Here is an 11,930-nt window from a genome sequence, read left to right as displayed (position 1 = left end):
TAAATTCATCTTAACTGCAAGTAAGGCACCTAAGTGACTCCAGCATGGATTTCTTTAATGTTCTGCAAGAGCATGTCCAAATGAAGTCTGCACAATAGCAATGGGCTACATGAACTATGCACTCAGAAAACTGTTGAATCACTTAGGAGTAAGCACAGATCCCTTTTAGCTACAAGAAATCCTTAAATCAGCGTATTTTCTATTAGCAAAAAAGATGAAAGGATACATTTGTTTTCAAAATGTTAATAGCTTGCAGTCCATAACAGTAGCATTTTGGGGGTCAGGAGGAATAGCTCTTTATCATATCAGGGACAACAAACTCCTTCAGCAAAATTCAGCTCAACTAGGCACAGCTCACAAAATTCACTGTTCTGTCAGCAATATCTTCATTTGCACTATTACTCAGTAATGCTCACAGGTAAGTTCTGGTGTTAATACCCCACTTACATAAATAATCAATTTTAAATGTTCTCTTTTGCTGTTGACAATAAAACTCAGTTAAATTTTACAAAATCTGTTTTTTACAAATTCACAGACCCACAATTTTTTAAACGGCTCTGCATGTGTGTGTTTCTATACAGTGGATCAAAGTCACTCATCTAAAAGGGATAACTGACCCACTGCTCAAATGTTCTCCTTTCCAATGAAGTTAAAAACAATTCCATACAAAGTCAAGTAATTAGCAGAATTATGAGGCTCGCTATTTAAGTTACTTAGCTTGAACCTGTTAGCTCAAAATGCGGTTTTGGAAACATAATGCTTCTAAACCAGATTTTTCTTTTTACTGTTTCCTACACAACCCATCCTCAGGAACAAAGGGCATGATGAAATCAGAATTACCCTAACATTGCATTCTGAGGCATGACCTTATGGGAATAGTATATCTATTATTACTGTGTATATATTTTGTATTGATTTTTCATGACTGTGTATTTCAAGACAAATTAATTGTGAAATAGAACTGTCACAGGAAATGTTGACACATAAAAAGCATAAAGAAAAAAAAAAATCCTAAATATTTATGTTTGGTAGCAACTGACAATATAAAAAAAATTCCCTTACATCACTTGACATCTGATACATACATGATACACATGAATAAAACCAAAATAAGATTGTCCCTTTAAACTTTAAGGGGAAGAAGACAGAAACAAAATGAAAGACTTGCTTTAAATTAGCATTAGGCTTAGATGTTTTTTAAGAGTAAAGCTACAAGCTGACTGTTCAAATACTGTTTCTTTTATTTGGTGTGTTCACAGTCTTTAAACAATTACTATGTAACAAACCTGTGCTACAGTATTAGAAATGTTTTCATTAGAACCCTCTACTACCATTCAAACTAAGAGGTTTAAAACCATCAACATGACCTTACTCTTTCACAGCCTAATAAAAGACCCTGGCCCCCGTTTAGTACAAAAGGATCCTCCGTTCAATTGCCTTGCGGCATATGGGGCACTCGCTCATTCGGTCTCCACAAAGCTGACACGTTCCATGGCCACACAGAAAGATCATGTTCTTCAGGCGGTCCAAGCAGACAGGACACATCGTCTGGAAAAGATTTGGACAGGTTACATAGTCAGTGGTAGTAGTTATACAGTACTGAATACGCAACATATAAATTGCTGAAATTCAACAACAAATGTCATCCTAAGCATAGCAGATAATTGCCATAGCCACTATTTTTTTTTTAATACCATTTTATTTCACATGGACTTACAATTATATGGGCTTTTCCTACCCCATCATGACAAAAACAACCATGTAGATCTTTTCTAAATATGATTTCTTTAATTAAGGTGATCTAGTAGGCTGACATCATATTTTCAATATAATTATGCAAGTTTGCAACATTAAAACACTCTTCAGAAACATTCTCCTTTACATCATGTCATCTTCCAGGGAACAAAATATAAACAGCTTGATGTATGTAATGCTTGGGTAATGATTTACAAATTTCTTCCCAGGCTAGCTAGCCATTCATATACTTACCTGTAAACACCAAGCACTTAACACCCACAGAAGGAATAAAAATGTTGTATAATCAATATGATATGCAAAATTTAGTACTTTGTGGAAGTTATCTAGATTGTAAACCAAAAGAACATCACAAATTTCAAATGAAGAACAGTTTACTAAATCTGTAACCTTCACTCATAACAGCAGCACAGCAAACTTTTAAAATCAGTTTTAATTGCTGAACGTGAAGTGATGGTCAATGCCCAAAGTTCTTCAACAGCAAAATTCATTTTGCACCAAGCCACTAAGGAACAATGTCCTTCACCTTTTGTAATGTGCAGAAATTGAAGTTTTCATATGGCATGTTCCTTCACCATAAACATATTGCAGCTATATTAGGATTTCATTTATAACAGTTTATCAAATGTTAGTAAATGAATAGATGTTAAAACAGATGAAAATGAACACCATTCTATAGAAAAAATCAAATCTAAGATGTCCTCTTATCTGAGACACACTACATATATCTAACATTTATGAATATTGATCTCATACATAACATGAAATACTGACAAGGCTTGTATTTCAAATACAAATTCATTTTATCACCATCTTGCACCTGTGACTTGCTTCTGTATTCATCACTGGGGCTTCACTTCAATTTGTTCATTGCATGACAGAATCCATACCAAGGTACCCTATTCAGAAAAACCCTAAAGCACATTTTCTATGAAATCAACAGGTATTACTTCCTAGGGTAGATAGCCTAACTGAAGACCAAAAAAATTCACCATAATTCTCCTTAAGAGTTTAAATTGGCATGGAATCTGGCCAAATCACTATTTTAATCTCCAGGATACGAGTATAATGGGCTAGCAGGAAAATAAAATTTCCAGGTAAAACCTTAAGTCATTTTATGCTTAAAAAAGCCCTGAAGGGGGTGTGCTCCAGCTTTGCCAGAATTTCCACAGTATTGTAACAAAACATTTCTCAAATTAAAAATTTACAGAAGCCTGTCTGTCAGTCAGTCCTGCTAATTTTTCTTTTCCCACAGAGTCATCACCTTCACATCCTGCACATCAATAGGACCTTTAGAGTATTCCTCCTTCAGTAACTCTCAGACTTCAGGTATCAGTGAAACAGCTATTTTCAATGCAATGAATACACAACCGTGTGACAAGTGCCTATAACTTGGCAGCACTGGCGTGATGACCTTTCACAAAGGACTGGCAAAGCAAACACTCATCTTATCTTTGGGAAAATTCCCAATGTGTAGCCTTTATTCTATGTTTTGGCTAATTATTTGCTTTTGTGTCTAAATGTAACATCAGAATTATGGAAGTTACAAGGGTCTGTTTCTCTCCAAATGCTACACCATCATTTAAAAATGAAAACATCCATTAAGGGGCACAGAAATAATAATAAAAAAATAAAATCTGTTGAAACACCACTACTTTGAACTGTTTCATTCAGTAAAGGACTGAAATCACAAGATTTTCATGTTATAGTCATGCAGTATTAGAAAATTGCCCTATTTCTCCTGCTTAGTACAGAAGCACAGTAAAATACGTTAGCTGTTTGATTTCTTAACATGATACTATCTTAACACTTAAGTTACTTCTCACAGTAGGATGACTCAGCTGGCAGAATAACAAGCTTCCTATTTGCTATACAATTCTCTTGTGACAGGCTTTTCTCAATTAGTTCAGCAGTCTCCCAGTGGGATACAAGCCCAGATAACGGAGTTTTATCCAACTCTGAAGGAGAATTCCTTATTTATCCATCATCTTACACATACTTTTACAGTGAAAGGAAATCCACTGCAAGCCTTATACCCCATCTGGGCAGTAGAAAATAAAAAGTGAGAAATAAGTACCTGTAACTATTGTACTATTTGTTAGAATATCTTCTGTATGAAATCACATTTTTTATTTGCCTCCAACATTTAACTCCCATCATTTGAAGGAAAACAAATAGTATAAAAAGGCACTATGCCTGTTCTATATGACAATTCTTCAGGTAAGTACTCTGGCAAAGTGCCCATTGCACCTTAAGTATAACTGAGTTTGCAACTCAGATAATTTTTTTGTCACTAACAAGGTGTTTTAAACGGCTTGAAGTATCAACGCCTCACTATGAAAAACAGTTTTTACAACAATATACAGGTGCACAGTGACAAAATAAATTTATTTTTTAAGGAAGTAAAAAGTGATGTAAGTATGGTGAAGGAACATACATAAGATATTAGATGGATGATGATGATTATGTATGAAATGGAGTGAAGGTATTGCAATTACAGTCAAAAGGGTTCACATTCAGGGAATCCCTGAAGAATGGTGTGGTCATCAGATGTGGGAGATTCTGTTGACATCAGCATCACTTCTGCTTGGCACCAGAAATAGTTTTAAAAGCTTGCTGCACTAACATATTAGATTATCATTGAAGGTATGAGTTGAAACAAAGGCTTATACCTGCTGAGAGAGAACAAATTAATTTTAAGTAGAAAAATATCAACTGAACACGAAGACTGAACTGTTACAGCACAAATCAAAAGAATACACAATTATAGTGGAATGCTATGCCTAACTTCAAGCACAAATTTAAAAGATGAGATGATAAATCTGACTTGCTACTCACAAGTATGATACAACTTGCCCTGTTACAAGACTAAGCACAAAAGACACTGAAAAAAACACAGGAGTCTCAAGCCAAGAAGCACACAAGGAATGACCAGAACTATCTCCTTCTAGTCAGAGGCACTGAACAATTTTGGCTGCTGGCTAGCAAAATGCCAAAGGTTAGATAAAATCAGAGAGACTAAAATAGCACCCTAGGAAAACTGACAAAAAAACCCTGAGATTACATCTAATCAAGAAGAAAAACTGTAACATGAAGTAGTTTTCTTTTCACATGCCTATACATAAGAATATCAGCATACCCAAACAGAACTCTAATCTTCTATAACTCCTAAAGTACCCTGAAAAAAATGTATCTGAAGAAAACAGATTACTTGCATTTAAGCATGCATCTGGCATCTTTTACACGAATAATTTCAAATGCCGAAAGAATAACCTTATTCTTTCCATTCAATGCTAAAAAGTAAAGCAGAAGCTATACAGTGGATGCAAGCCACCAGAGATGACAGTAACATCTGAAGTTTACAGGTAAGACAGACATGCATTTTCAAATTACAATTTTCAATCTTGCATGTTCTTTACAGATAAAAACTACATAGGAAACAGTTTTGAATTTCTATTACTGGGGTGCTGGCCCAGTCACCACATGACAGGAAAAGCTCTTCACATTCAGTTGAGCATATCAGCTCTCAAATTTAAGACATTTAGAAACACAGGCCCTAAAACTGGCAATCTAAATGTTCTATCCCTGGTTTTCATGCACATGAACAGCTGAATCCAACAACTACCAGGACTAGATGTGATGCTGCCATGACTGAAGTATTATGGACTGCTGTAAGCCTACTAGAGGAAAAGGCAAGCTAGAACACTTCAGTTTCCTGTATCCATGAAAAGTTTCTTCCCATTGTGTTATATGCATGGAAGCAAAAGGTCACATTATCAGGGCTCTAAGAGAGTAAGCTCATTCAGTAGTCAGATGCTCCAGATCCCTTACTGCTGAAAGAGCTGCAAACACTATACCTAATTATGAAGATAAACCTTATCATTTAAATTCCAAATATTTGAATTAAGTGTATAATACTTTCAAAGTTTTAACCTTGCAGCCACACAGTTTTTTGAAGAGTGTGTTCACTATACCCTTCATAAGACAGATAACTGTCAGCTATTGTTCCAAGGCAGTTAATGAACAAACAAGTCAAGATTAAGGTAGATACAGAATGGTGAAGATGATCTACTTTTATAGTGTTGTGTGAAAACAGCTTCTGCTGTACCCACACATTCAGGTCAGCTAAACAGTCAGAGAATGTACTGACTGGGAAGAGCATCCTTTTTTAGTCACATCAACACAACATGCCCTAATAGATGGATTATCAAACATGGCCACTCAATTTTTTCTTTTAACCCCTTACATAGAGGACATACAAGCCACATCCCACAAAAAATATTGGTCTTCTAACTACTGTTTAAGACCTGATGCACTTCAACATGTCATTTTGCTTTAAATAATAGAGGATGCATTGGCTTTTTCAATCAAGTGGTTCTTGCACTTAATGGTTCTTACAACTTTTATCCAGCACTTTTACCTGTTCCTTGATGTCTTGCAACTGTTGCTGCAGCTTCTGTACATCTGCATTGACATTAGTGTTGTCTTTGTCCTTCTGCAAAACTGGAATGTTTCCACTTGCTGTAAGATTAAGAAAATAAAGATACGTGACTACGCAGCAATCTAATGAACCAGGAATAATTATTTCCAGTGTCACAGCTATAATTTTTCAATTATCTTAAAAAAATGCTAGTCAAACATCTTTGATAATCTAATTAAATTAACTAACCATCACTGCAGCTCAACGAAAAATTTCTTTGAGCTCAGTGGTAACACTTCTTTGACAAGTATTTCCATAATAATGATGGTTGTAGTCCCTTAATGTTCTCAGAATTCTTATTTGTCAGTGAAGTTCTTGACATAAATATTTTTTGCATCAGTTTAAAGAAAAAAAGCCAAATTCCTTCACACTGAAATGACTTTTTTATCTTGACTTAGATGATTCTATTTGGTGTTCAAAACTGCCCAAGTATCTTGGAAGCAGTTCATTCAAAATTTGAACAAGTTCAGATTAATATTCCCATATTTGACTAATCTGGGAAGCAATATGAATATATGAAAGAAAAATTGTCAAGTCTTGGATTTCCAGTGTGAGTACTGAAAGCCTGATTTTAATGGCTATTCTTCTATTTATCTATTTCAGAACACTATGACAAGAATGAACTAATATTCCAATTCTCATAAACTCAACTGAAATACTGTATACCACATATACACACATAGAGCAAATACAAATAATGCATAGAAATTACTCAAGTCACAAGGAGTTTAAAAACTAGTCAAAGGAGGAGATGTAAGACTGGACATTCTCTCAGGAAAGTTGTTTGTACCTAGATGCAAAATACTTACCATTACCTTCAGAGTACCAGAGGTAAAAAAAAAAAACAATTATTTGCTCATTTGCACCATCACAGACAATCTTCATCTTTTACTTCTTAGGGCATTAGTAAGTGGCCAAGTCATCACACAGGTTTTGGATTCTACTCTGAATGCCAGAAGTAACTCCCCAGTGTAACGACTGGTGGTGTTACCACATTTGCTGCTAGCAATGCAGAAAGTAGTGCAAACAGCAAAGGATACCTGGGTTAGCACTGTTTTCATTAAACTTTTCTTCAGAAAGGAGAGAAATATTTAGATCATTTAAGAGAATGAAAATAAGTTGGTGGAGGAACATGAAAGAGTATGGACTCTGGAGTCACTCACAAATATCATCACTGGTATCTTCTGTACCTTTCCCTCCGCAGCACATTATGAAAGGCACTCTTCGCTCAACCACTGCCCGACACTGTACACATTTCTTCATCAAGCTTGCACAATCTGAGAGAACAGAGAAATAAATCAACTCTGAATCTTCCCACTTAGTTTTTCTTTTTTTCTATCCATGTGTTTGTTTATTCAGAGTAACTATACAGCAATGATTTAACAGATGCTTATAATACAAAGAACTACTTGAGTTTATCTTGACATAATTTTCTGCAAATCACACCTAAACAATGTCCTGTTTGGTGTTCAAAGTAAATCTATTCTCTATCTCCTTTTAAGATATTTCAAGTGAACAGGTTCCGCTATCTCCAGATGGATGTCTAATCCACAAGAATTACAGAAGTTAAAAGGTAATCCCACATTTGAGACCAGAATTTCCAAGAATGTTCGGCCTATCTGCTTTTTTCTTTAGAACAAAAGATCTCACTAACTGTCCTAATGCTCCAGGGGCAAAGAGATGTAGCTCTTTACCCTTAAGAGTAAACCTGCATCTTTTGATATAATCCCAGAAAGGGGGCTGTAACTTTTCTACTAAAGGCAAGTTATTGTCTCAGAAAAGCTAAAATGTTACTGTGAATCAAGAGAGTGGGTCCTACAAAATATACAAACTTGAAGACTCTCTCATCCTGCTCGAATAAGATGTCCAGAAAAAAATCTAGAAATAAATAATCTACAACTGTTAAACCTTCTGCTGTCCTTGTTACAGTTTAGACTTGGTAACGTGTACTGTACTGCTGAAATCCTTCACCACAGTAATCAATCTTTTTGTTGTCTTCTTTCCTGGGAAATGATTAAAAAAACTTCTCTCATCATCTTTCAACTGCAGACAGTGAAAGAGGCCAGATCAGGCTAACTACAGTCAGTGATTCGATGTCAGCTGCCTCAGCCAGAACAGAAGAACCCAGACTTCCTCAGCAAGTCCAAGTGAGCAGTTATTCATGGGAACAATTACCCTCCCTCTTGTGTAGAGCCTCATCAATAAGGACTGCTCTTCTCTAGGGAAATAACCCTTCAACAAACCCCTGAAATGTCTGGAGACAAGGTGATAGCTGCATTCTCATCCACATAGACTCAAAACAAAAAAAATTCTAGAGATCTCCTACTTATTTTACCATTACACAGGATAAAACACCATAACTGGTGCTCTTTGCAAAGATATATGATGTGACTTTTGGGGCAAAATACAACCCTTGTGCAAATCTGTAGATTAGTAATGAAGCATACTAAATATTTATTGTCAATATTTTTTAAAACACCATTTGCATATCTGAATGCCTTCAAAAAGCTGCAACAAAAAATAAAATTTATTCAAATTACTACCAAAGTGTTACTGATATTCAGTAGGCTTCTATAAGGTGAGAAAGCCTACACACAGTTAAATAATATAGATGAAAGAGCACACGCTTTCTAAATACTTGAAAATCTCCACTTTGTCCTCCAATTATTACCAGCATGACAAATAATGCCAAAATTCTGATGATCACACCAGACTACCAAGTAAATTGAACCTGAAATCAGATTACTAATTGTCACTGTTGAGACAATTGAGACACACGACACACACACAGGCCAATGCTTTTAGCAATCTCATTTGAAATGTTCTGTTTCACAATTACTTCAAAAAGAGGTTTTGTAAAGTTACTTACTCTCACAGGCACACATATGACCACAAGGCTGGAAGAGCACTGCTGCCTTTTTGTCTGAACATACTACGCATTCTTCAATCTGTAAAGAACAACACACACCCATGTGAGCAAAGTGCATCTCCTGCTCTCTACATTAATTTTCAAGGCACATGGGCTCCAGGAATCTCCATCTAGTGGGGTTTTTAACTCATTCAGCATCTCAAAATGCAACTTAAATGAGTTATCACACTAAATTCTAAGAACAGGTATTTGCTGGCAGTTTTTGCCCATTCAGTACAATGACAGGCACAGAGAAGCATTTAGGACACCATATATTTCTTTTTTCTTTTCTCCTTCTTTATTCCATCACAGATACTTCAATCAGGGTTGATCAAGCTAGAGAAGAGAGTCTCCAGGACTATGTTATTACAGCCTTTCTGTACTCAAAGGGGGCTTATAAGAAAGATGGGAACAAACTTTTCTGCTGGGCCTGTTGCAGTAGTACGGGGGTAATAGTTTTAGACTAAAAGAAAGCAGATTTGGACTAGGTATAAGAAAGAAATCTTTTATGATGAGAGTCATGAAACACTGGAACAGGTTACCCAGAGTGGTGGTAGATGATCCACCCCTGGAAACATTCAAGGTCAGGCTGGACAGGGCTCTGAGCAACCTGATCTTGTTGAAGATGTCCCTGCTCATTACACAGTATTAGATGTCAGTCACATTACTGATTTTAAAGGCCCCTTCCAACATTCTATGATCCTATGAAATTCACTTAAAAGGTACTTTTACAGAAATGTTTTAATATTCTGGGTTAGGGTTTCTTCTTAGTCCTTCAGTGTGAGAGCTGTATATATCATGGAATCATCAAATGGTTTGGGTTGGAAAAGACCTTAGAGATCCTCCAGTTCCAACCCTTGTCATGGGCAGGGACACCTGCCACTAGACCAGGTTACTCAGGGCCCCATCAAACCTGGCCTTGAACATTGCCAGGGATGGGGCACATACATGATCACAGACATCACATACAATTACATTTATACTGGCCTGGACCACCTCTTCCAGATCATATAGCTGCTGTCCTGATTCATTCATTTCTTAGCCTTGCAGATACTACTCTAAGTTTTTATACAGAAAAGTATAAGAGAGGTATTGACCAGATATTCCAGTCTCTCAAATTAGCAAAAAAGAAATCAAAGGAAGGCTATACATAAAGCTTAGCTTTCATCTGAGAAAGCTGATTTCCACAGATTTGCTTCTGAGTAGGGGCAGAACCCTCACTTTGCTGCTCCAAATAACCCAGTGGCAGAACTCTTTCACTGACTATAAAGAAAGTCTAGAGAAAAGGAGCTCCCATTATGTTAACATTTGGCTTTTGAACATATACAATGCAGAACAGCAAATAATATAAGAAGAATAAAAGAGTAGTGAAAACAGTGCAACTTTATATTCACAATTCTTATACTTACTCTGAGATGGAGGAAAAAACAAGGTACCACAGAAGCAGACTAATCAAATATGTTTGGAAAAAGTAAAAAAAAAAAAACCCCCCCAAAAAAAAAAAACCAAAAAAAAAACCAAAAAAAAACAACAAAAAAAAACAAACCCCAGGATTTCTTTTTTTAACAGCTAAAAAAACCCAGGACAAGACTTGGTGGTTACATGGAATAAAAGAATATTCAAACAGAAGAGCAATGTGGAGGTACCCATAGAGTCAAAACTACTTGTGAGTAACCATTTGAGAAACCTTGGTCTCCAACATAGGGCATGACTGGTTGATTCTCCGAAGGAAAAAGACAGTGTAATGAAACTCATGTTTCCAAAGAAAAAGAAGGTGAAAGCTGAAAGTAATTACTAACTACAGAAACAAGCATATATTAACTCAGTTTATAGGCAAATCATCTTTCAAGAAGCCCTTAGGAGTAGAAGAACTCAATATTACTGAGGAAAATTATACTTCAGAAAAAGCAGCAATTTATCTTGACACAAAGAAAAGATACCATGGCAGGTACATAGTCTATTTCAATAAAGCATCCTCAGGTGACTGTATTAGGAACTCTGAGGACCTGAGCAATAAAGACATTGCAAGGCAGGGAGAGGTAGGCATGACAGGCAAACAGAAAAGAGCAAGACATCATTATGATGCAAAATTCATTCCATCCAGTGAGACATGTGTAGGGCATAATACCACATAAAAGATGATTTATATTTCTTTGACCTCTTTTTTCCTTTTTTTTTTTTTTTTTTTACTTTTTCATTATAAAAGAAAAAGAACCAATAAATTTCAGAGCTTTTTACCTTTGTCCTAGACTGAACTTGTTCTTTACAGATGAGGCATTTTTTCACCCGTGGTGAGCACAAAGAACATGTGGCAATGTGGCCACATGGGCCAAACAGAGTATCTCTCTTCATGTCTGAACACACCATACATTCTTCTAAGGTTTCAGAATCATTGTTGATCATAGACGGACTTCGGGAACCAACCTGGCCACTACAAAGAAACCTTGCAGTCAAACTTTTAATAATTAAAAAAACCCACTCAATTAAAAATGCACATCAACTGTTTGCTTATGTATCCTATGTTCTCAGGCATCAATGTATGATCATAAAGTAATCTGAACTGCCTTTTCCAAGAAGTACAGTTGACACTGCAGTGCAAGGTCACATACTCGGATAAGGCATTGTACAGAAACAGGACACACAAGTCAGGATATCGTGTTATGAACGTAAAAAGTCCCTCCCTCTCGTCCTAAGAGTTGGCTTTCCTAACAGAGACGCGCGCTGTGACGGGCAGACGCAGCCCCCGGGCCTCGCCCATCCCCACGCGCAGCAGCGCCGGACCCCGGG

General features: G+C 36.4%; 1 protein-coding gene across 3 annotated transcripts in view; it reads right to left on the bottom strand.

Annotated features, from left to right (window-relative positions):
- Nucleotides 1–1,217: 1,217 nt before the first annotated feature.
- MIB1 (MIB E3 ubiquitin protein ligase 1) overlaps nucleotides 1,218–11,930 on the bottom strand; it is a 71,589-nt gene continuing 60,876 nt past the window's right edge. For 2 of the 3 annotated variants that reach the window (XM_053992436.1, XM_053992455.1), the window contains exons 17-21: nucleotides 11,382–11,574; nucleotides 9,105–9,183; nucleotides 7,399–7,512; nucleotides 6,176–6,276; nucleotides 1,218–1,548 (exon numbers count right to left, since the gene is read on the bottom strand). In XM_053992436.1, the coding sequence (XP_053848411.1) occupies nucleotides 1,408–1,548; nucleotides 6,176–6,276; nucleotides 7,399–7,512; nucleotides 9,105–9,183; nucleotides 11,382–11,574 (628 nt within the window). In that variant the 3' untranslated portion in view covers nucleotides 1,218–1,407. The remainder of the gene's footprint in view (nucleotides 1,549–6,175; nucleotides 6,277–7,398; nucleotides 7,513–9,104; nucleotides 9,184–11,381; nucleotides 11,575–11,930) is intronic. The other variant, XM_053992444.1, reaches the window with a different exon arrangement.

This window comes from Vidua macroura, chromosome 1, assembly GCF_024509145.1.
Source record: "Vidua macroura isolate BioBank_ID:100142 chromosome 1, ASM2450914v1, whole genome shotgun sequence".
In the NCBI taxonomy this organism is placed as follows: domain Eukaryota; kingdom Metazoa; phylum Chordata; class Aves; order Passeriformes; family Viduidae; genus Vidua; species Vidua macroura.
The sequence above is the reverse complement of the archived record's forward strand: the minus strand, read 5'-3'. Positions and strand labels throughout refer to the sequence as shown.